Source organism: Parus major, chromosome 11, assembly GCF_001522545.3.
Source record: "Parus major isolate Abel chromosome 11, Parus_major1.1, whole genome shotgun sequence".
NCBI classification, from domain to species: Eukaryota; Metazoa; Chordata; class Aves; order Passeriformes; family Paridae; genus Parus; species Parus major.
Window position 1 is genome coordinate 9,428,236 of NC_031780.1, and position 21,757 is coordinate 9,449,992.

Sequence of the window (21,757 nt, forward strand, 5' to 3'; positions counted from 1 at the left end):
CCCTGTGTTACCCTGCCAGGAGGTGTTACCTTGGTCTGGACAAAAGCCCCACTTGCGGTCATCGTCGTAGCTGCTGGTGGAGGCACACCAGAGCTTGCCATCGTTGCGTCCTGCACTCGTGCACGACTCATATTTGTTCCCAAGGAAGATGAAGGGGAATACACAAGGAGCTCCCTCGGAATTCCCACCAACTGTTGACATGGCTGTGGAAAATGACAGGAAAACACAATGAGAAGGGGATCCCTTTTGCATCTTCTTAGCTATCTTCTTAGCATCTTCACTAAAAGCAGAAAGGAAGCAGAAATACTGCAATCTTTCTAGGAATATGAAGAGTAAGATTAAAAGTAATATTTAAAAATTGTCTGACAGAATAAAAAAGGATAAAGTCTACATATTGCCACTGCAATGGACTTGCCAATAGTTCTGGTGGGGGTGAGAAGGAGCCCTGGACTCATATTCACAGCTCTGGAAAAGCAGCAGTATAACAGTGTTTTGTGGAAGGTGATTGCCCAGCAAGTAACTTTTAATGCTCATTCCTGGAGTTATTTTAAAGTGTTTTAAAGTGTTTAGGTGGAAGGTAGGGTTAGTGTCAGAAAGGTTAAAGAGCTGTTGAACATCCACCTGGCTGGTGGGTGTCCCACTGAAGAATAAGCTTTATATACCCTGACAACAGGGTACAGTTTAAAAGCACGTGATTTTAAACATTTTCTAAAGAAAAAAATATATTAAATGGGGATAACATTTTTCTAACCAGTATTTTTTGCAAAATCTTGAGAAATTTTCCCCTGTGTTCTCATCTATGTAGTATATGGCAGTAATATATGAGAAATAACATTTGTATGTGCAGGTACAAGTATTTCTAGAGGGAAGAGAATGTAACTGCATTTAAAATAAGTGTTAAGAGTAGGTATCATGAACAGAATATGAAACGAATATAAAACTCATTTAAATTCATTTACACTGCTACCTGGCAATTATAGTTCCTTTCAGATTATGGTCTGTCTTCTGGGAAGGTACATGGCAGCAATACAGAGACAAAGCTGGTTGTGTCCCTAATTATTTATTAGTATTTACTTCTCATTCATTATTATTTATTAATAGCCTTTTATGCTGAAAAAACACTCAGCTTAAACTAAGCATATTTCTTAGCTCCAATGATAGTAACTGGAACCTAGGTTACCTAGTTCCTGGTTACCTAGGACTTGAATACATTGATTCTAGATATACTGGGGTTTTTTTGCTGTTGAATGATCCTTTAGAATTTTCTTTTCCTAACCTTGTAGCAAATTATAATGAATTTGATAGTTTCCTTTTTTTTTTTTTTTTTTTAATCTGTAATGTAAAATGGTCAGGTTACACCTGGTTATCAAAAGTAATAGAAAGCCAAATACTAGTACATCAAAGCTGTATTGCAAATGGTTAGGCCACTTTCAAGAGACCCACAAAATCCAAAAGCAAGATGCATGTAGGTTTGAATGTAGCTTCCCTTGGCTCAAAAAGCCAGAGATTTTAGAACTGCCATGGTTCACTTCATCTCTATGCTTATGGCTCTAGTGTCACAAAATGAACACCTAAAAATGAACACCTGCAAGCTATTCAACACTATAAATTAATTTTTGTTCCTTTATGTAGTAAAACTCAAGTTGGACACTATAAAAAAGTGTGAAGAAAGCTGAAATTTCTTTTTGTGGCTAAACCATTTCACTTAATTCTTTTGAAAAGATCTATTAACACAAGCTTAAAGTACTAAACAGGACTTCTTTTTACAAGTGTACATGGTAAGTATTAAGCTAAAATATTATTCATACTTTCTTCTGTCTAATGAGACTTCCCTTCCACGGCCATTAACAAATTGTAATCTGCTTGTAATTATCGTGCAGTGGTGGCCATGCATTCGTAGGTTCAAATGCCATTTGTGTATTCCTGACAAACCTGTGCTGTGACACACCAACAGATTGCTCCTCTTCCAGTTACATCATTGGCCACCTCTTTGAAATTGTCTCCACTCATTAACTTTTGTGTGCTCTGGTGAAAGTATGCCAAAGGAGACTTGTTAAAACAATGACCAATTAGACTGTGTTATGCAAGCAACATTCCTCGTACCGGTCTCTGGACAGAATCCGTATTTCTTATCTCTGTCGTAGTCTTCAGTGGTTCCACACCATCGGTATCCGTCTGTCCTGCCTTCGGTTGTGCACTGGTCATAGGACTGGCCTTGGAATTTGAAGGGAAATTTGCATGGCTGCCCATCACCATTGCCACCCATTGTAAAAAGTGCTGTAGGAAAAGGAGAGGAGTAGTCAATACACAAAGCTCAGTATCACAGAATCACACAGAATCACAGTGGATCAATGAGGAATCACAGTGTGCCCGTGGGAACGTGCCCGGGACTGGACAGACATTGGACACCCATCAGGTGTGATGTACTTCACACTCAGGAGCCCTGTTTTATACCAGCATTGAAATGCCTTGGAAAGAGAGACCAGATTTCTGAGAACCAGAAATCTTTCTCATGGATGGACATTAAAATGATTCAGATTAAAATGACTTGAGTTCCGGGATTGGTTTTAGGATTTTACTAAACTTTCTGGAATATCTAGATGAAGACAGATACAATCTCACATGCTGATATTTAAAAAATGTGTGTTCAAATTGAATTCCATGAAAATGCAGGTGGCATTTCATATCAGACATCTTGTGAGTGTGACTGTGTCTTCTCCTGGCTGTTCTATCAGTGGGAATCCTCTGTGGCAGGACAATGTGCTGTGCCATGTGCTGGTGAGAGGAAACTGTGAAAGCAACAAAATGCTCTAGGCCTTGCCCTGAGCAGAGATAAAAATCCTTCATGCATTCATATGCTAATTCCCCTGGAGTTTGAAGAACTGCACTGCAGAATGACTTATCAAATTCCCAGTGTAAAGCGTGCATGATTTGGCCTTTTTAAGGTGTCCAAGGGCCTTTTCCCTCTCATCCAGTCTAAAGCTGCAGCTAAAACCCAAATGTGTATGTGGGAAGGCTTGGCAGGTTAGTTCTAATTTTGCTGTTGTTTTTGATTACTGAACAGCCATTTCAGCCTCCTACAGTGTTTGTGTAGGATCTGAGGGGGTTTGCCTTTGCTTAGTCTGATACATCAGTGGGAAGAAGCATTGTTTATGTGTGTGCTTCTTTAGGGCAGCACTAAATAACCCCCACCCCAGACCTCTTCTGGCTTAAAGGTGACATAACCTGCCCAGACCTCTTCTGGGAAAGGGTTCTGACAATGGGGTGTTGTGACACAGATGGTCCATTTTGCTTTTTACACTTAAACCAGTAATTGGCCACAGCACCAGGGACATGCAGCAGTAAGTTAGAGAAGTTGCAGTCCCACTAATGAGAGGACTTGGAGCTTTGTAGGCCTGGCTCACACACACAAGTTTGCTGAACTTCTGCTCTGCCTACGAGAGTCATTCTCTCCTTCTGCATCTGGGGCATGGATGGGGTCCTGTCTGCAACACACACTGTGCCTCCCCAAAAGAGCAAGCTGCAAACGTTGGTTTTTGTCTCAGACACTGTTCTAAATACAGGAAAGCTGCATTAACTAAAACTGTGGCTATTCTGATTGGAGAGGGACTTTATATTTTTTTAAAAGGAATGATAGAATTGGAGAGCAAAATTAAACTTAGTTGTTTAGATGACTCACTTACCATGAGCAGCTTCCAGCTCTAGGTCTGGCAAACTCTGCATTTTAATAGCCTTTTTTATATTGGTTTACATGTGGCTAAATTGCAAAAACCATATGGAAAGCCAGTCTCTTACTTTGCATGCAGCCTTTCTGAGTCACAGTCAGAATGCAGTTTTTCATTTTGCTTGAGGCTGCATCATGTGATGGTAACAATAATGGTTTAAATTTTCAATCCCCCTCCCCCCCCAGTATAAAATTGCTTTAATGTAGATGGAAATTGGAGACTGGGACAGTTTTGCCAAAACAAAAACCCAATTTACTTTTAAGGGGATCTTAAAGGGCCTTGCTCTGCATCACGGTAAGCTCAGCAATTTAAAAACTGGTGAAGATACACTGAAATGAGAGCAGATTCAGACTGGACATTACTAATATGTGAACTTCACTTTTAGCTCTTCCTAGAAAAACCAACCAGTTGTGATGTCAGGAGACCTCAGGCTGGAAGGCTGCTAAAGCCCCTGTGGCACAGATCCAAGGTGGAGGAAGCTGCAGCTTCAGGAGGGCTCTGCCTGGGAGAGCAGCAGCCTGCAGGAACTGGGATGAGTGTGAAGGAGGTACAAGCAGAGAACAGATTGTCAGATGTTGGAGGAGCAAAGTTAGGAGCCTACACTGCCTGTAGTGTCAGTGGAGTTTGGAAATGAGAGATATTAAGATCCCTCGATCCCATTTGGCAAGGAAGGTCAGCACACCTGTGTGAGATTGGTGCAGTAGGTAGATAACTTTCTGTTTTGTCTTCTGCTTTGACAAACTATAGTTCAGTCAGTTTAATAAATTGGGTTACAGATCTGGGTTTAACTTTAGAAAAGCCTGGTGCAGCACCATAGCATTAAAGATGTTTCCTTGTATTCACTGTGGCTGTATAATGAGAAAAATTGGAACTAACTTCAGTGAGTTAAAAATGAGAGAAACAAAGGCCAGCAATCAGGAATGTTGCCCCTGACACAGACTCTCTGATGTAAATCCTCCCCTATCTGAATTTATTAGCTGGGGTTTAGCAAATGGTGCCTTGGGATAATGAGTGAACAATGCCAGCCTATGTTTAATAAGAAGCATCTGTGCATAGCTGTTCATGGATCTTGCAAAACAATTACATCAGAAACAAAAGGCTGAAACCCTTGTGTTCCATTTCAGAAACCTTGACACTGGCATTTCCAGGAACTCCACTTTCAGAGCCATCTCTCCCTGACAGTACTGCTTACATTTCCAGCCTTGCCTGAGTTCAGGATGTTAGAGAGTTGTATCAGTCAGGGTATGTGGATCTCCCTTTCTCCAGTTGCCTGTAAGATGGGATTCCTTCTGATTGTATCTGAGTGCTTGCAGTATTTTAAAGAAATGAGCCAAATTTTTCTCTTTTCTGTCTGAAAGAATTAACCCAAGGAAGGGGAGATTTGGGGAAAGATGGGAAATTAAGGAGATGGCAAAGTTTCACAAAAAAAAAAGATTATGCAGTTATGTGCATGTGCACACTTACAGCCTGCTGAAGTAAATGTTCTGAAAGTCGTACCATTAACAATAACTTTTAAAAAAATTAATTGTAGTCCGTGTAAAGTTCATACTCTTGCTTGTTCATCCTCTATAGCTGTTTAAATAGCTGTCACCAGGGTAGATCCCAGCTCTAAATGTGATCTATAACAGGCAATTAGGGGTTTGGAAATTAAATAATAACTTTTCACCACATTAAGGCTGGAAGACTGATATGTTCTACAATAGATTGTCATTGCAGAAAATATGTAATCTTGTGTTTGAAACTCTATGGTCTTGCTTGAAAAAGCCCAAAAATTTGTCAAGCAGGAATCCATTTAGTGTTTGGCTGCAACAGGATTCCAGAGAATCCTGTTTTGAACTTTTTGTATGTACACAAACCTGCAAACTTTTGAAAAACACATTTCTTTTCAGACATGTTCATCTTAATACATGTACACGTGTGACAGTACTTGTGTGCTGGGACAAGTTAGGCTCTCCTTGTGCACTCTTGGGCTGGAAAATCCCTAAACATGTTTTGTTAGCTTGAGGCTTAAGCATCACTAATTTTCTTTCAGCAATCTGCATTCTCTTTCCTTGTACTGGCTGCATGTAGCCATAATATTATAAGTAAGTTTAGTACTATTGTTTCAAGCAGGATTAGCATGAATCGGAAAAAAGCACCATTGCTTTCTGGTTTCTTGTCTTTCAAAACTCTCTTATCGTTTGTTATGACCCAGAAGTAACAGGTAGGTGTTTTAGTGACCCAGGGCTTGATATGAAAGGTAAAAAGAGTGATGAAACACTCCCCAAAGCTATTAGTCTATTATGTACAAAGGGGAAAAAATGAATGTGGAAAACTGCAGTACTGGGAATGGCTGTTAATATATGTGCCAGGAACTAGCAAACAGGAGGTGGAATGAGTGGCTGAAAGCACCTTACCTTCTCCACTCTTCTCACTGCTGATAAATTACCTCAGTAGGCTACAGCCAATTATACTTAATTGCTTCTCTAAAGGTTTCCTGCCATGTGATGCAGAGGAGATAAAATTAACACTCATACCAATAAATTGTCTGAAATGTTATATCCTCAAGCTGTAAAGACTCATCAAGATTTTCAAGCACAGAAATATATGTTTCTGTTGTTTTAACAGGAAACATATTGTCATAAATACATTTGAAAGATAATAATGATAATCTTGTGTATAATTAAAAAAAGCTATGGCTACATGAAAGCATTATACACTTTGTCTAATCTGCAAAGGAATGTTTCCAAATATGAAATAAAATTCTTGTGAGAGTCTGTTCATATTCCAAGAAGGTAGAAATCAAGTACAGACTCAGTTTTTATGGACTTCTAATAATTTTGTACAGATACTGATATGTTGTTATGATTTCTGAAAGACATTAATTCCTTTATCTGAAAGGGAAGGAAGTGGGAAAAGCACAAGAAAAAGTGGAAGAGCAAAGAAGGGAACAGTCTGCCAGCAAAAAAAACCTATTAGGAACATTTGTGTACTTACACTCATGGGGACAAAAGCCATATTTCCCATCTGCATCAAAGTCCTTGGTTGTGGAACACCAGAGGAATCCATCGTTGCGTCCTGCATCTGTGCAGCTGTTGTATTCCTTGCCATTGAACCAGAAGGGAAATTTACAATATTCACCATCTGCATTTCCATACTTCACTCTGACCACTATAAGGAGAACAAATGCAGAGGTGAAATTAGCCACCAGCTGATACAAAAGATAGACTTTCTGGACATCTTCTTTTCCTGGAAGATACTGATATAGAAATGCAGTCTGAATTTCTACTTTGAAATTCAATATGTTGCTGGTCTCTGTATTGGCAAGATGGTCATAGCTGAAATATAAACTGGTAATTTTAAAATAATTACATGGATATTACTCATGGTGAAGAATTAGAATCAGCCCAGAAAAATATATATGTTGTTACTATGGCAAGGCAAAGTTAAAGACGTGCTGTTAATACATTTAGCAACTTAGTTTCTTAAGTAATATGGTCTAAAATGTTCAGTATAGTTTCAAAGGTTCCAGGCAGCAGCTGAACATGAGCTGAACATGCCTTGTGCCTCATAAACTACTTTGGTATTTCCAATGGGCCTTGCCTGACATTTGCTGTAGCACGGTGGGACAGGGTGGAAACACAGACACACCCAGATCCTGGGGTGTATTTCAGTTTGTCACATGTATTGGTCCTGGAATATGTACTAATGCATAGATAAGTCACTTATCCATAGTATTTTTTAATGGCAGAAATTTTAAATTGTATAAATGTGTTTTCACACCCTAATATTTACTGACAATGAAAACATTTAATGCAGCATTAAAATAGAGCAGGCAGCAGGCCATATGTTCTGTAACATGAAACATGAAAAAGTCTGGTACCTTGTCCCTCCCCAAGAGTCCACAATTCATCATCATCGAAATGGGAGTCTCCTCCAATTCCTGGCCCTGGTGCGAAGGCATGAGCCAGGAGACCGTCTTTGCCATCAAAGGGATAGCCATCACCATGTTCTGCAGGGGCAAGCAGACAAAAAACAGCAGTTTCTAATGACCTCAGGCAGAGGCTATGCAGGAGTGATGATTATCATGTGTACTTTCCCATCCAAGACAGCAGCAGAATACTGTAGTGAGTGAATTTACTGGTTTGGGTTGTGCTAGCAAGACTGATCCAGAGGAGAAGCAGCCAGTTCTCAAAGGAACATGAAGTGTCAGTACTGCAGATGTCACAGCATGGTATTTTATATCTTGTAAGTATAGTGGAAAAAAATCAAAAATCATGAAGACCGGTGAAGTTTTGTACATGAGGAGTATGGCTGCATGCACAGTGCTATTTCCCTATGGAGGCTGATGGGAGGATGTAATTTAAATATTGTAGATGAGGGATATTTTCAGGTAGTTGGTATCACTCTCCGACACAGAGATTGAAAAGTTAAGGCAGCTTTCACTTTGCAGGCTGCTCTTTTCTGCTGCACCTCAGATTGCTGTGCTCACTCCTTTTTTCCCTGCCCCAGCAGGAAGGCACAGCTGGGTGTCTCAGCAGTGAGCTCTGGAAAGCCAGCTTGTTCCTGCTGCTCTGAGCCCTGAAGGAGCCTGTTCCTCCTTCACTTCAAGCACTCCAAGACTCAGGCAGCTCACAGGGCAGCAGCAGGTTAAGCAGCTCTCCTGTTATTACACTGTAGGCTTTTCTTGGAAGTACAGCGCTTGTGGGTAAGGCAGGCTGGCACAGGCATAGCCCTGGTATTCATAGCTCTCCCACCACACTGACCTGTGCATCAAAGCTGGCTGCCAGCATCTCCACTTGCATCATTTCTGGTCTTTTGGTCTGATGTTTTGGCATTTAACAGAAGCCCTGAGACACAGCCCTGATTCTCTCCTCTGTTACACTGATTGCAGGCTGGTGTCACTCCCAATACTAGTTCAGTTAATTCCCTTCAGGGGGCTAGTGTGTCACTTGTGAAGGACAAGATTTTGACATATATTAGGTGCTGTACTCCCATTTATTTCTTTACTTAAGAGAAAAGTTAAAAATGAAGAAACCTCGTGGAAGTCTCAGCCCCTGTAAATCTGCAATGCAGTAAAGGGATAGGAATGACTGAGTGTGGAAAGAGCTCTTTGCCCACAGTTTCTTAGCTGGCTATAGCCAGCAAGTACTAAAACCAGCAGAAACACTTCTGCTTTTGTAAGACTTTTTTTTTGCAAACCAAGCCAGTCTGGATGAGGATCTGAAGTCCTGAGTGTACAGAATCTCTGCAGCTTTTGAGGTCAACCCATCAGTAGCAAAAGCAAGGAAAACCAGCTTGAAATGAAGACTTTTACAAAGAGTCCAGTTATTCTTTGAACTGTTCACTTAACTTCCAAAGCCTACCTCCCAAGTAATTGGCTGCACAAGTATCTTCATTAATATTAAATATTCTGTGACTGTCCAGAAGAAGTTAAACACCCCATGTTTACACTGAAAAGCCATAAACATTCTTTCAGGGAAAACCAAAAGTAATTGAGAAGACATGCACAATGAAAATGAATCAAGTCACCCATCATCAGCTGTACTCAAACCATAGTTCAGCTTATGATCCATATTTTTAAATTCTTCAAGACCAAAGAATGCATTGAAAGGTTGCATTCTGCCATGCTAAAAGAATGGAAACTGGCTATGGAGTCAAAATTGGAAGTCACAAACCCACTTTTTAACCTTTTTCCCTTTTTCATGTTAGAACCCTTACCACTATTACTGGAAAACAGCATACAGAGCTATAAATAAATGGTATGATGACATTCCATTCTCTTCTATGGCAGGAAGCCAGCTCACACCATCTGAAGGTTTGTACCAATAGGTCTCAGTTCTATTTCTGATTTGTAAATTTAAAAATGAAATGTTGCCCCTAGCAATTCTCTTTTGGAAAGATAAATATATTGTAAGGATATAGGATAAATACATCTCTCTCTCTCTCTCTCTCTCTCTCTCTCTCTCTCTCTCTCTCTCTCTCTCTCTCTCTCTCTCTCTCTCTGTCTCTCTCTGTCTCTCTCTGTCTCTCTCATACATAAGAAAAAGTCTTCGTGAAATTAGATCTTAGCTTGTATGAGCCAAGTGTGAACTAGGACATGGTTTGCCAGAAAGGCTCATGAGTGCTACTTTTTGAGGGTGGATCATTTTAAACTGAGGATTAATGAAAGGAACAAAACCAAAAACATAAGTAAAAATAGGAAAATATACCCCATCGGCCAAAATTAATCATAATGTCTGCTTCTCCATCATTTATTCGGTTAAATCTCAGTGGTGTGACATCACTCCAGACTTGAAAGGCTCGAGCAAAGGCATCATCTACTGTCTCAGGATCCAAATCCGGGGTATAGCCTATAATCCTTAGAGGTAAAAGCAAACGTTAATTAACACACAAACATCCTCCTTTGTATTAGTTGTTTACTGCTCAACACACTGAGCAGGCTCAGCAGTGAAACCAGCTAAGAGGTAACACTGCTAAGAGATCTAAACCCCTCCCTTTGATTCAGAGATGTACTTAGATGTGGCACTTGCTGTTTATTTTCTTTTGGAATTGACTCAGCAGCAAGAAGAAAATTATAAATCCAGAGGCTGTAAAGCCTCATGGCAGTGGGCCTTGCACAAAACATTCTGGTTTTTGCATCAGCACTGAGACCAGAAAAGGAGCTCAGTAACATTCTGAAAGTTTCAAATGTGGATTGTTTTAATAAGAACAGAAAACAGCTCTTCTCCCACACCTCTGTTGCTATCTGTATATTGTTTAATCTCTGTAAAGTGCTAATCATTTACCTGTGTATAGGATACATTGGCAATAAGATACATGGGGAAATAGGAGGAAAAAGCATGTAAGATAAAGCTGTAGGTCTGACCTGAGAAAGGGACAAACTCCTAAGTGTGTTGTGTACTAAGAAGTGTAAGGCACTTCTTAGTGCCTTAGTCCTTACAGCCTGCTATATCCCATGTAAAGACAACTTTCCAATTCTTTGCTGCTGGGGCTGTGCATAGTGAGGGAAACTACATTTTCCCTAAAGAGGATGAGGAAGATTCAGAGGAAGCAGATCAACAAGTAGGGACTGTAAGAGCTTCCACAGGTTTTTCTGTCTTTTTTAGGTTAGTTGCAGCCCAAGGGATGCTTTGAATCCAAATTTGTGAGCTAGCAGAAGACTAAGTCATGCAGCTAAGACAAATCTGCTGTTTTTCCCATTGCTGGTAAATGTTTGTTCATGGACCACCTAAAGTAATGAGTTTTTTACCACAATGAGAGCTGTATTGGTCCCTAACTCTTCAGAAGAAGATGAAATTAGAACATGCCAAGCTTATTGCAATAGGCTTGTTGTAACTCATGTTTGTATGCATTTGAAATACAATCTTCTTTAGGATTTGAAATACAGTCCTCTTTAGGACTGCAGAATGAAGAGGAGTTTGGCCTCTGCAATCAGTAAGTACTTTGGTCATCCTGGAGCAGATGGATAGGTGAGATACTCCTGCTCCAGCTCCCTTAGGATGCTTGGTGCAGAGCAAAGAGTAAACACAAAATTTCTTTAGCTTCAACCAGAACTGAAAAGTTGATGTTGAGACGATTCTTCCTGATATATTACAATTTGAAATGACAGAGGTATTTGTTAAAGCATTTGGTAGTTATTCAAACACCAGGGGGTTCTAATTCAAGGAATCTTGTCTAGCTCTCTAAACACCTACTGCATTTCTAAGTCCTTTCTTTAGTTCTTGGAAGTGCTAAGGGTATATGTGAACAGAACCAACCATTACCAGTCTGTACCTGTATGTTATATGATTCTTTTCCCATTTTGGCTTTCTTGCAAAGAAGTTGTAATTGGCTACATCAGGGTTACCACAGCGGGGTTTCTTCATTGTCTCAATAGTATTTTGATCCAGATCTCCTGTTTCAGGCAGCCCAAAAAATTTCTGCATTTTCTTCAGAGTATCTTTCAGGACAAATAAATTGCAACTGTCTTTGGGGCAGCCATAGTATTTATTCAGGTATTGCTTGGGGAAAAAAAGCACAGAACAAAGACTTAAAAATTCATAAAATAAATAGTTAATGGTTATAAATAAACAGATGCTATAATTCTATGTTAGCTTTCCACCTGTATTTTGCAAATTTTCTTTTCAAAATTACAGTTACTAGTAAGTGAGGGACCAGCAGAATCTCCTGAATTGACACAAAGCATCCTCGATCACATGATGTTGCTAATTAAACAATCATTTCCACTATTAGATATCACCTTCATTTAATTAATTGCTTTTAGTTATTAGAGCATAGAGCTTTAATGTGGAACTACAAAGTAAAAATGGGTTTGTCTTTTTATTTGTTTCTTTGTGATGCATAAACTGCTTATAGTTTTAGATTTTGTGCAATGTTTTGTTGGAAGAATCTGTATTATTGAGAAACTTCTCAAGAAATTAAAGCAACCCTACATATGAGACCACATTGATTGCAAAGAAAATCCTCTTTCTTTATTCAAACCAGACAGAGTTGTTTGAATGTTGGATGTGTTTGCTTTTGAGTCAAACATTGCAAAAACCTGGGGAAGAAAGTATTTGGTAACATCTCAGTTGCTTGGATGCTGCAGCCAATCAATATTTGCATACTTTAAGTGCCATTGAATGCTCCAGCACATTATGGCCGGACTGACTTTTCTGGTTCAGCCATGGTGGCAGTTCAAAAAGTTTTCTCATTAAAAGAGAGTGGTCATAAGGGACCCAAAAGATGGCACAGATCACATTATTTTCATCTCCTAAAATAATACCCATAAAAATCTCCTCCACTTCCCTCACTAAAAGCTGGATGGGTTTACAGTGTTTTATGCCCCTCTGTGTAGAAAATCTACAGTCATGTGAAATCCAGGTATTCCCAAACTGCACCCAAATGTGTGCTTGGCACTGCACAGAGCTGAGAGATGCCCTTGCCAATGGTGCTGTGAGACAGGAAGGTTGCAAGTTGTTGATCTTTTCAATAAAAGCAATTTGCAGCTGAGGAAGAAACACCCTTCAGGTATTGTATCCCAGATATGAACTACAAGTCTCAGGGAGGAAAACACCTGAATAAGATAAAGGTATATTTGCCAAAATATATGAGGGATATCAGGGAGAACTATTTCAAACTGAGGATTACAAGAAGCCTGACAAAATGACTGCACATTTACATTCTTGGGTCAGCAAGTATTTGCAAGAAAAACCTTGTCTCATATGTCTAATTAATTGCTTAAGTTCACCCAGGAGACTGGGAATAAAACCACAACACCAGCAAAATAAAGCAGAGGACATTTGATAACTGCGGTTGGTCAAGCCTAGCTTTCACCACCTTCCTCACAAAGTCCAGGCTAACCTCATCTTCCCAGCATAGGAAATGGTTCAGGGATTACTCAGAAGAGGATTTAATCAAGATATTGCACTATTTCCTTCAGAAGGTCCTCCATCCATCATGAGTAAGCACAGACTATGGCTAGTTTTTGTGATTTTTGTAACTTCTGATGTGGTATTTCTCCAGTGGGGACTGTGGCACTAGCGAGTAAAGGTGGTTTCATCTTTCCTTCCACTGAACTACTCTTCACACATAGTTAATGGGGTCTGGTGGAAATTATGTGAAATGCATTAAGAATCAAATAATAAAACAGTCCAGTTTGGTTCTTATCCTAATTGTCATTTTATGTAGTTTGATGGATCTTCTTACACTTCTGCTTGCATCCCCCAATGACGTACCATGGTGTAATACAGACTGTACATCAGGACTGACATTTACTCAAGAACCAGGCTGCTCCTCTTACCATTTTAGGTTTGAGAGCAAGCTTTACAATCAAAAATATAAACTGAGGCATGGTAAAGAATGTTACTTGCTAAGATTCTAAATAAAAAACTAACCTCTTTCAGTTTTTCCTAAAATGGAGATTTTATTGAAGATGAGAAATGACCATGATCAGCTGTTCTATGAGAAGAGAATCCTGAAGAAAAATGTCATGTCTATGCAAACCACATCTTGGCCTAGGCTGTGAAATGCAGTTTCCCCAGAGTCAGCAGGGAGCTGTGGTGATCTGGAATTTTGATCCAGCCCATTAATGAAACAGGGTCCAGCTGCAACATAGCAATTTGTGTTCTGATGCTGAGTGTTGGGGCTGTTCTGGTGGAGGGTGTGAGGAGGAAAGGCAGCCAGTTAGCATTGCCCAAGAATACCCCAAGACAGACAAAGAAGAACTGCAGAGTTAAACCAGCCTGTAATTTTCCTCTGAGTACACATAATAAATAGGTTGTTTGAAAGAAACAGAGATGAGGGGAGATGTGGATTGCAGTTATTGAATAAAAACCTGGCTGTATCTAAGAAAATAGATCCTCTTAGAGCGATTAAATTGCTCTTAGACACGTGGGACCCCACATTCCTCTCCCAAGTGAACCACCCCTGCCCCCAGCTCTTGGCTACTGCTAAGGGAAAACCTTGGGTGAATTTGTTTTGTTAATGACTGAGGAATGCCCTATTTGGGTCAGTTTGTCTGCTCTTCCTAAACTTTCTGACACAGCTCCCAACGGGAAATTCTCTCTCTACCCTCCCCCGGACCTTCTTTAACCTGGCAAGCTTTCCCAAAATGCACACAAACTCCTGAAGAAAAGTGACCAGCTTTCAAATGTCTATGACCCAAAATAAGAATAATTTATCTCAATTCTCCTTAAAATGGATTTACTGCAGAAAAAAGGAAATAATTTAATCTATAATTTACATGCTAAAATAAGGATAATCCATCTCAATCTCCCTTTAAATGGACTTCCCCATAATGTCACTTTTATGAACATACACAGGGCAAAAAAAATGTTAGAATAAAATACTGTTGAGTTATAACTATAATTTTTTAATATCACAGAAATCCAAACAGCATTTTTAGTTCCAGATTGGATTCTTTAAAGCTCTGTGAGATTGTTTTCCAAAGTCAAAACTAGTCACAATGGCTTCTGAAATTTGAGCCGGCTTTCAGTTGTAGTGTCCCTTAAAGTTGTGTTTATGCAACGCACAGCAAATCTAGAAAACACACTTCTGAAAGCTGTGATACATGCATTAAGGGAGTCTTGACTGCCCTCACATCTACTTGATTTAAGTTAAAAAATTAGATGTCTCTTATTTGCCCCTCTCCCCTCTTACCATTGCAATCTTTTGATTATAGCCATCATTATTTAATGAAAATATTTTGTATCTTGAGACTTAAGGGAAAAAATATCCAAAACCCCAACTTTACTGGCTTTAAAAGTTTTAAGAGAGGAAACGTTACTTGGCTCCAGTTTTAACTTTTGAAAGCTGATACCTTTGCTAGCTAGCTAGCACTTCCAGAGACTCCAGGGAAAGAATGCTACAGTCATTCCTTAGCCTCAGCTGAAACAAGAAAGAAACATCTGCTTATGAAACAACAGTATAAATCTGAAGCAAAGATGAAACCAACACTTACCACTGCTAGTTCTTTGTCTGTTTTGGGAGTGCTGTCTCCAGGAAACTTAATGATTGGTGACGGTGCGGCTAAAGTTTTGTTAAAAAGATATACTTGGATGAATAGTACTTTAAAAACGAAGCCACAGCCAATGTGAGTCTTCATCCTGCCTAAACTTCTGCTCTCCTCTTTGGAAAAAGCTTTTCCCCACTGCCTCTCCGTTACTTCAGCTGCAAAGTGAACCAGTTACTTATCTGCACATCTTAACTCTCAGCACCGTTTTCCCTTTTGCTTGCTCTAGCAATTCCTTTGTATGTTTAAAACATCCAGATGCGCAGTCTCAAGCTACCACAAGAGGAAGTCTGAAAACTAGTGGAAACATGAGAAAAGGGCAGTTACCAGATGTGATTGCTGTGATTTTAAGGTAGCAACAGGCAGATAGTTACTATTGCCGAAAGAGGCCACATTTTCTCCTCATTTGTATATATGAAAGCATTTCTTTAAGCCAGAGAAGAGGAAGAAGCAAAACTTGACTTAATCTTAAAGACAAAGTGTCTCACATATATTTTAAATTAAAATAAAAGAAAAAAAGAAAGAAATTACTAAACATTATTTTCCTGGCTAAGCATTTTTACTACTTTTTTAGCCTATTTTTATGTCACAGATATAATGATATGCTTTAGTCATGTGTGTTTATGCTGCCACACAGCGCCTTGCAGCAAAAATTTTGATTATGGATTTTAAGACAGACCCTGCACAGGGCAGTGCAGCTGAGAGAGGCTTCTTGTCCCCCTCCTGAGGCTACACAGAGTGTGGGTCTGTAGTTGGGGCTCACTGTGGTCCCTGGGAGCCTCACTCCCTCCCTGCTCTCTGTACAATGTGCAGAGCTCTCAGTAAGATCATTGTGGCTTGCTGGGTTCAGAACCAGCTTGAGGATTTGCCACCAACAGACACAGGGTATCACCTTACCCCTACAGGGTACAAGATAATTAAACAGATTCAGCAATAGAAATTAACTTCAATAACTGATGTCAGGGAAATTGTACAAAATTCAGTGTTTGCTTGTAATGGGGGTTTGACTGCCTGGTGCAGCTGCCTTAATCTGAAATTTTGGTGTAAATATGGCCATTGTCATGGACCGTCCATTTATTGTCATTCCTAATATAGCTGGTTTTGAGGTGCTATTACAGGTGGAATATTATTTTAGATGAATATCCGTAATCTAGGGGGTTTGGTTCGTGATTTTTCAGGATGGGAGTTTGGTGTTTACTGATGATATTTTCTAATTGATTGTAAATATCTAATATTGACAGTTGTTTGATTTATGCTAACATCAAACTATTTTGCTGCACCCCATTGTCCATGAAGTGAACAGTATTCAATAAAGGCAAGGGTTTCAAAGGGGGGACTGAGGGGCTTGGGGAGAAAGCATTTGCAGGGGCTTTTGCTGCCCATACACTTCCAATGAGAGCCCAGCACAGGAGATGTGTGCAGGGCTGCTGGGTGAATCAGCCGCGGGAAACAACACTTGATGCTCAGGAGAGAAAGAGGAGTTACTCTTCGTGCATGAATGGAGCTGTCTTTGTCAGCAAGTAGCTTTGTATTTATCCTCACTCATCCTTTCAGGAGCGAATCTGACGTGACTTGAGTTACTGTGAACAACTTTCCCCTAACGGTTCAGCTTTGAAATGACACATTCTTTTTTAACTTTTCCCCATCAGCAAAAATACGTGGTTATTTAAAGTGTTGCCTTAATAAACAGCAGTTCTGAAGATATGATCCAGTTTTTCCAGCGCCTGGTACTTGTTTGTGGGGAATGACTCTTCTGCTTTGTTTGTGATGACAGTTCATATTTGTATCTGGCCATGTGACACTGCAAGAGAACAAAGGCAAAAGAAGCCTTCACTACGTGTGCCAAGTTACTCTTAGGTCTCCTTAATTAAGCAAGTAAGACCATTATGTATCATGTTGCAAATTCTGCAATTATCTCTGTGCTCCGTGTTAGGTCAAGGGCTGATGTAAATCTTAAGGCATGAGAACCACGTCATTTTCATAAGAATTTTAATGTAATTTATGACAGCTTAGCAGCTTTCGTTTAGAAGGATACTGTGGTGAAGCTGTTTAAAGCCAAATGTGCCCTGGCACATTCCAATTGCACTCATAAGCCTCACTGAAAACTAATGAATGCTCTGTTCTCTGTCTGTCCTAATGAATATCGGATCAGAAATGGATGAGGAAACTTTTGAATGGACTGTGAGGTCTGTGCAGTTTGAAAATCTCACTGTACTTTGTTTCTTATCTTCGCTGGCAGTGAGAGTAGGTTGAGGTCACCTTTTATATATATTTTGTAAAAGAAATTGGCAAAGCCACAGAAACTAGGCAGACCTGCAGTGAAGCATTATTTCTCACCTTTGTTTGCATTTTTACTGGTAAATTGCTTTTCTGGTACTACTTCAGTGTGTGAGCAGTTAAGCGAGTTATGTTCAATTAGGAAACATAATACATAATGGAATATTGGATTTATGGGTGTTGGGTGAACCAAAAGACTGGGTTTCTGAGCAGTCAGTGAAAACACTCTCTTTCATTAGCACATGACATCAGAGATCCTGGCTGAGCTGCCCTCTTTCAGATTGGCAAAGCAAAATAACTTCTGGTGACACTTTGTTAGAGTAGAAGTCCTATTGCAGTAGGAGACTAGATTTGGGGTAAAATGCTTCTTATCTCCTTGTGTTTGTCTTTAAGCTGTATGCCTTCATCCTGTTCTTAGTGTGCTGCAGAGGTGCTGCTTTTCCAGGCTGGGAATGCAGTGGTGCACAGTCCTGGCAGTAAGGACATTCTGCTGCTGGCTGGCCTCTGCTTTCAGTCAGAGGCTGAGCTAAATGACTCCTGAGGTCTGGTACAGCCCAAATTACCACACCACCCCTGCTGGAATGATGTGTTTTCTTATCTCAGACTAGATAAGCTCAAAATCAGGGAGACAGACTCTGAAGGATCTGAAGTGATGTGTTTTGACACTGACAGATTGATGGGTTAACTGCTGTTGGTGTTTGGTGCATAGACATCCCTCAGCCCTCCATTCTCTGAAGAGATTGCCTCTGGCAGCAATTAGTGACTTCTGGATAGACTTCCTAGAAGTTAAACATTCAGGAAAGAGGCAATACAAAACACGGGGAAAGAAGAAAAAGCCCTGCTGAGAGAGAATCTAAGGCCATCTACCAGCCTTTTGGAAGAGTTGAAGCAGTAATCTAAATCTCCTTTCTCTTACCTTAATCCTCTGTAAGTTATTTTGTATATCTAAACAGATGCTACCTCTGGATTAACTACAGAAAATGAACAGTTTTATCTCCTACTACTGCCTCTATGTATTTGTAGAAAAAATTAATTTCTCTTTTACATATAATTTCTATATTAGGTATTTATCTGATATACACATTGATGTATCTCTCCTGACTCATAAAAGGCTCCTCTATAGTTACTGAGTTTGTTTCAGGTTAGAACCACTCCATATTGAAAATTTTAAGCCATCTACTTTGTGCGTAAGATGCCAAATTTACTTTTTAAATGTCTGCTTTTGTACATTAATAGTTACTGTATGGCAGACATCACACAGTCTGAGAAGGCAAATACCTCTTTTGAGGACAATATATATATACTTCAGTACTTCAATAATAGTAAAAAGGGAATCGTGATGTCTTTTGAGCTGTAAGCTACATATCTAGGTAGATCTGACTGTGAGAAACATGAGCATGCATTAACATGGTGCTTTTATCAAAGGATTTTTCTGTTTCAGAAAATGATTTTTGAAATGATTCAGAAGCACTCAGCAGTTTCAAGATTATACTTCAGATGGTGTCCTAGATAATTTGCTCACAGAGTAGTCATCCCTCCAGAAACATACTTTAGCAATTCCTACTGTCACTAATTCCAAAATTTTATCGAAAGCTGATGATTTCCTCGTGGTTCCAGAAGAGTATGTCAGGCAGAGTATTGTGAGCAGAAGCCATGGGAGAATGATAGATATATTCCTGGTGGGGTTTCATGTTTTAAATTGAAACCTGTTGCTAGGCTGAAGAAATAAATAATCATCAGGACAATTAAGGTCTTAAGAAAACAGCTGATCCTCTGATTACCAACTCAGCTGGTTCTAACTGGGTGCAGTGGGATGTGTCTGCAAGTAAACTATTGCAGTATGTGTATATAATCTCTTGTCATGTGTTCTCTAGGTCATGTGCTGTCAGTTTATATCTTCTGGTTTAGGAAGCAAAACAAGTTATTAATGTAGATGGACTTGCATTCAATTTAGCAGGATTTGTGGAAAAGAAATAACTCATTGAAGTTGTCAGAGCTGCTGTAGTGTTCTCAGAGTGTTTCAATTAGAACTTTTAAGGAACTGGAAAACCCAAAGCTCAGGTGATGGAAAAGTTTGCCTGAACTTCAGGAAAGGTGCCAATGAAAATATCCCAAGGTCCAGTTTAGCCAGACCTTTGGCTACTTTTTGGTTTTCCAGGGTTGCCTTATGACTCATTCTCTTTTCAGATTTCCCATTTTGCAATTTCTCCTGGATCAGCATTCCAGAGCCTTCTTTCTTCTTGTCTGGGGAAGAAAAGTTTATAAGTACCAAGAAAACAAAGAGTTATGGAAGAAAGCACAGGACTGGGCTATGCTAAAAAAGGGATTTTTATGCTTCTTACTTCATATCTGACTTGTAGGGCACTGTGAGTGTGGTGCCAGACTGAGGCTCCCCTGAGCTTGAGGTGCATGGGAATCATGTATCTACTCACTGCTCTTTCTTAGTGGTACCTGTCCTGAAGCTGGAGCATCTATACAGATAACAGCAGTGACACACTAAGGGACTACATTTGTTCTGGGCTTTGACACTGGCAGGTCACTAAGCCCCAGGCACCTGCCTTTCAGTGCCTGTAACAGAAATAGTGGGTGCCTGCTGCAGCTGGCTGAAGGAGATGTGTGCCCTGTAGGAGCAGAGGAAGGTGGGATATTAGCAGTTTATCTGTTTTATTGAGGTTGTCTCTAGGAAGCAATGGTTAGTCACAGCAGTCCCCCCTGAGTTTAAAAGGATTAATAACTTCGGCAAGAACTCATTTATATTTCAGACAAGTGAGCTCATCTAAGCCTTGTATGTTGAAGGGTTGATCCTAACAGAACGTAAGCTTTAAACATCCACATCATTTATTATATATTCTCTCTGTCTGCTCAGCAGCTGGCTCAGGCCTCAGTGATCTAATTCACCATATCTGACCACCACATGAGGGAGTCTTTAAACTGTTAGAAATCAGTGTGTGTGTTTGTGTGCATGGAGGGGTGAGAGTGGAGCAATGTACAAAGGGTCAACTGTTGGTACCAGATGTGATTTTCAGCATTTAAGGTAGCAATAATATTTTTCTTTTTGTTTCTCTCATTCTTTCTGTTTTAGTAATTTAGATCCTAAGGATGTGAAGTTCTGCTCACATGTGGATATCATTTTTTATCTTGCTACTAAATTAGAAATTAATTTTTTAAATTTGATAATGAACTTAGTGGATGTGCAGAACTAATTTGTCTTCAAACACAGGGGTGGTTCCCTACTGGTTCTTCCACGTACTGGTGGTTCAGAAGAAGTCCTGATGACTCTGTGTTTGGTTAAACTTGGCAAACTCAGCATGAGCCTCAGTAGCACTGGGAACAGATCCTGCTGTCTACACTGTTGTTGCTTTGTGCCATATGTTGTGAATGGGTCTGTGTATCTCTGTGAGGCACCTTGCAGTGTAAAATGTGAGTAAAGATGATGGGGCCAAGCCCTTTGCTAGCCAGGTAGCCACCCCTACCCCCATAGTAAGAGCAAGAGCTAAATGGATGTGATTGCATAATCAGCTCCTGAGCACATAGCGCAGAGCTATGGCATTTCTGCTGTTCAGATTTCAGAGACAGACCCTAGGGGATGCTGCACTGAGTGACACATTTCTCAAATCCTGTGAAGAGGCATTTTACTCACAAACAGTGCCACACCAAAGCCTGGCTGCTCCTCACTCTTCTGTTTGTATTCATGGGAGATCTCTTTGCTGTAACAATGGGCAAGTGCGGCCCTGAACATGTCAGAATGATAGTTCTGCTTCCTTTGCTGCTGCTGCTGCTGGGCAGCTGCTTGCTGCTAGTCACTGTACACCTCACTTGTCATTACAGTGTTGGTATTCAGACACCAAGGGGCCTTAATTAATGACTTTGAAGATATGGTCTTTTATAATTCATGACAGAACTTTAATTAAAATCAAATATATAGCAGTTGAACTAGCAGAGGATTTAAAGCGCACAATCTTTGATGGTAACTGTGATTCCCTTTGACCACTGGTGATGGATACTGAATGCAAATTCCATTTCATCACAGCAGCTTCAGAACAGAATGGGCTTCATTTTTTCTTTTTCTTTTTTATTTTTTTTTAAACAGAGAGGTCCCTGTTGTTATAAATTGGAAAACTGGTAAGGTCAAGAGGCCTGCAGTCATTTGATTCCCTCTCCTACCTCCATCTCCTCCTCTGGAATCCTCATGTATTTTAAATGTCTGTATTGGTAGGGAAAAGGACACTGTTCTGTGTGATGCTTATGTACTCATTTATTATTTGTAGAGATGGTGAGTAAA

The 21,757-nt window shown here is 39.9% G+C and overlaps 1 protein-coding gene across 1 annotated transcript in view; it reads right to left on the reverse strand.

Annotated features, from left to right (window-relative positions):
- Nucleotides 1-15,485, reverse strand: part of MMP2 (matrix metallopeptidase 2) — a 29,094-nt gene extending 13,609 nt beyond the window's left edge. The window contains exons 1-7 of the mRNA XM_015639740.2: nucleotides 15,148-15,485; nucleotides 11,481-11,707; nucleotides 9,917-10,065; nucleotides 7,588-7,716; nucleotides 6,702-6,875; nucleotides 2,104-2,277; nucleotides 30-203 (exon numbers count right to left, since the gene is read on the reverse strand). Coding sequence (XP_015495226.1) covers nucleotides 30-203; nucleotides 2,104-2,277; nucleotides 6,702-6,875; nucleotides 7,588-7,716; nucleotides 9,917-10,065; nucleotides 11,481-11,707; nucleotides 15,148-15,291 — 1,171 coding nt within the window. The 5' untranslated portion in view covers nucleotides 15,292-15,485. The remainder of the gene's footprint in view (nucleotides 1-29; nucleotides 204-2,103; nucleotides 2,278-6,701; nucleotides 6,876-7,587; nucleotides 7,717-9,916; nucleotides 10,066-11,480; nucleotides 11,708-15,147) is intronic.
- Between the last annotated feature and the right edge of the window lie 6,272 nt (nucleotides 15,486-21,757).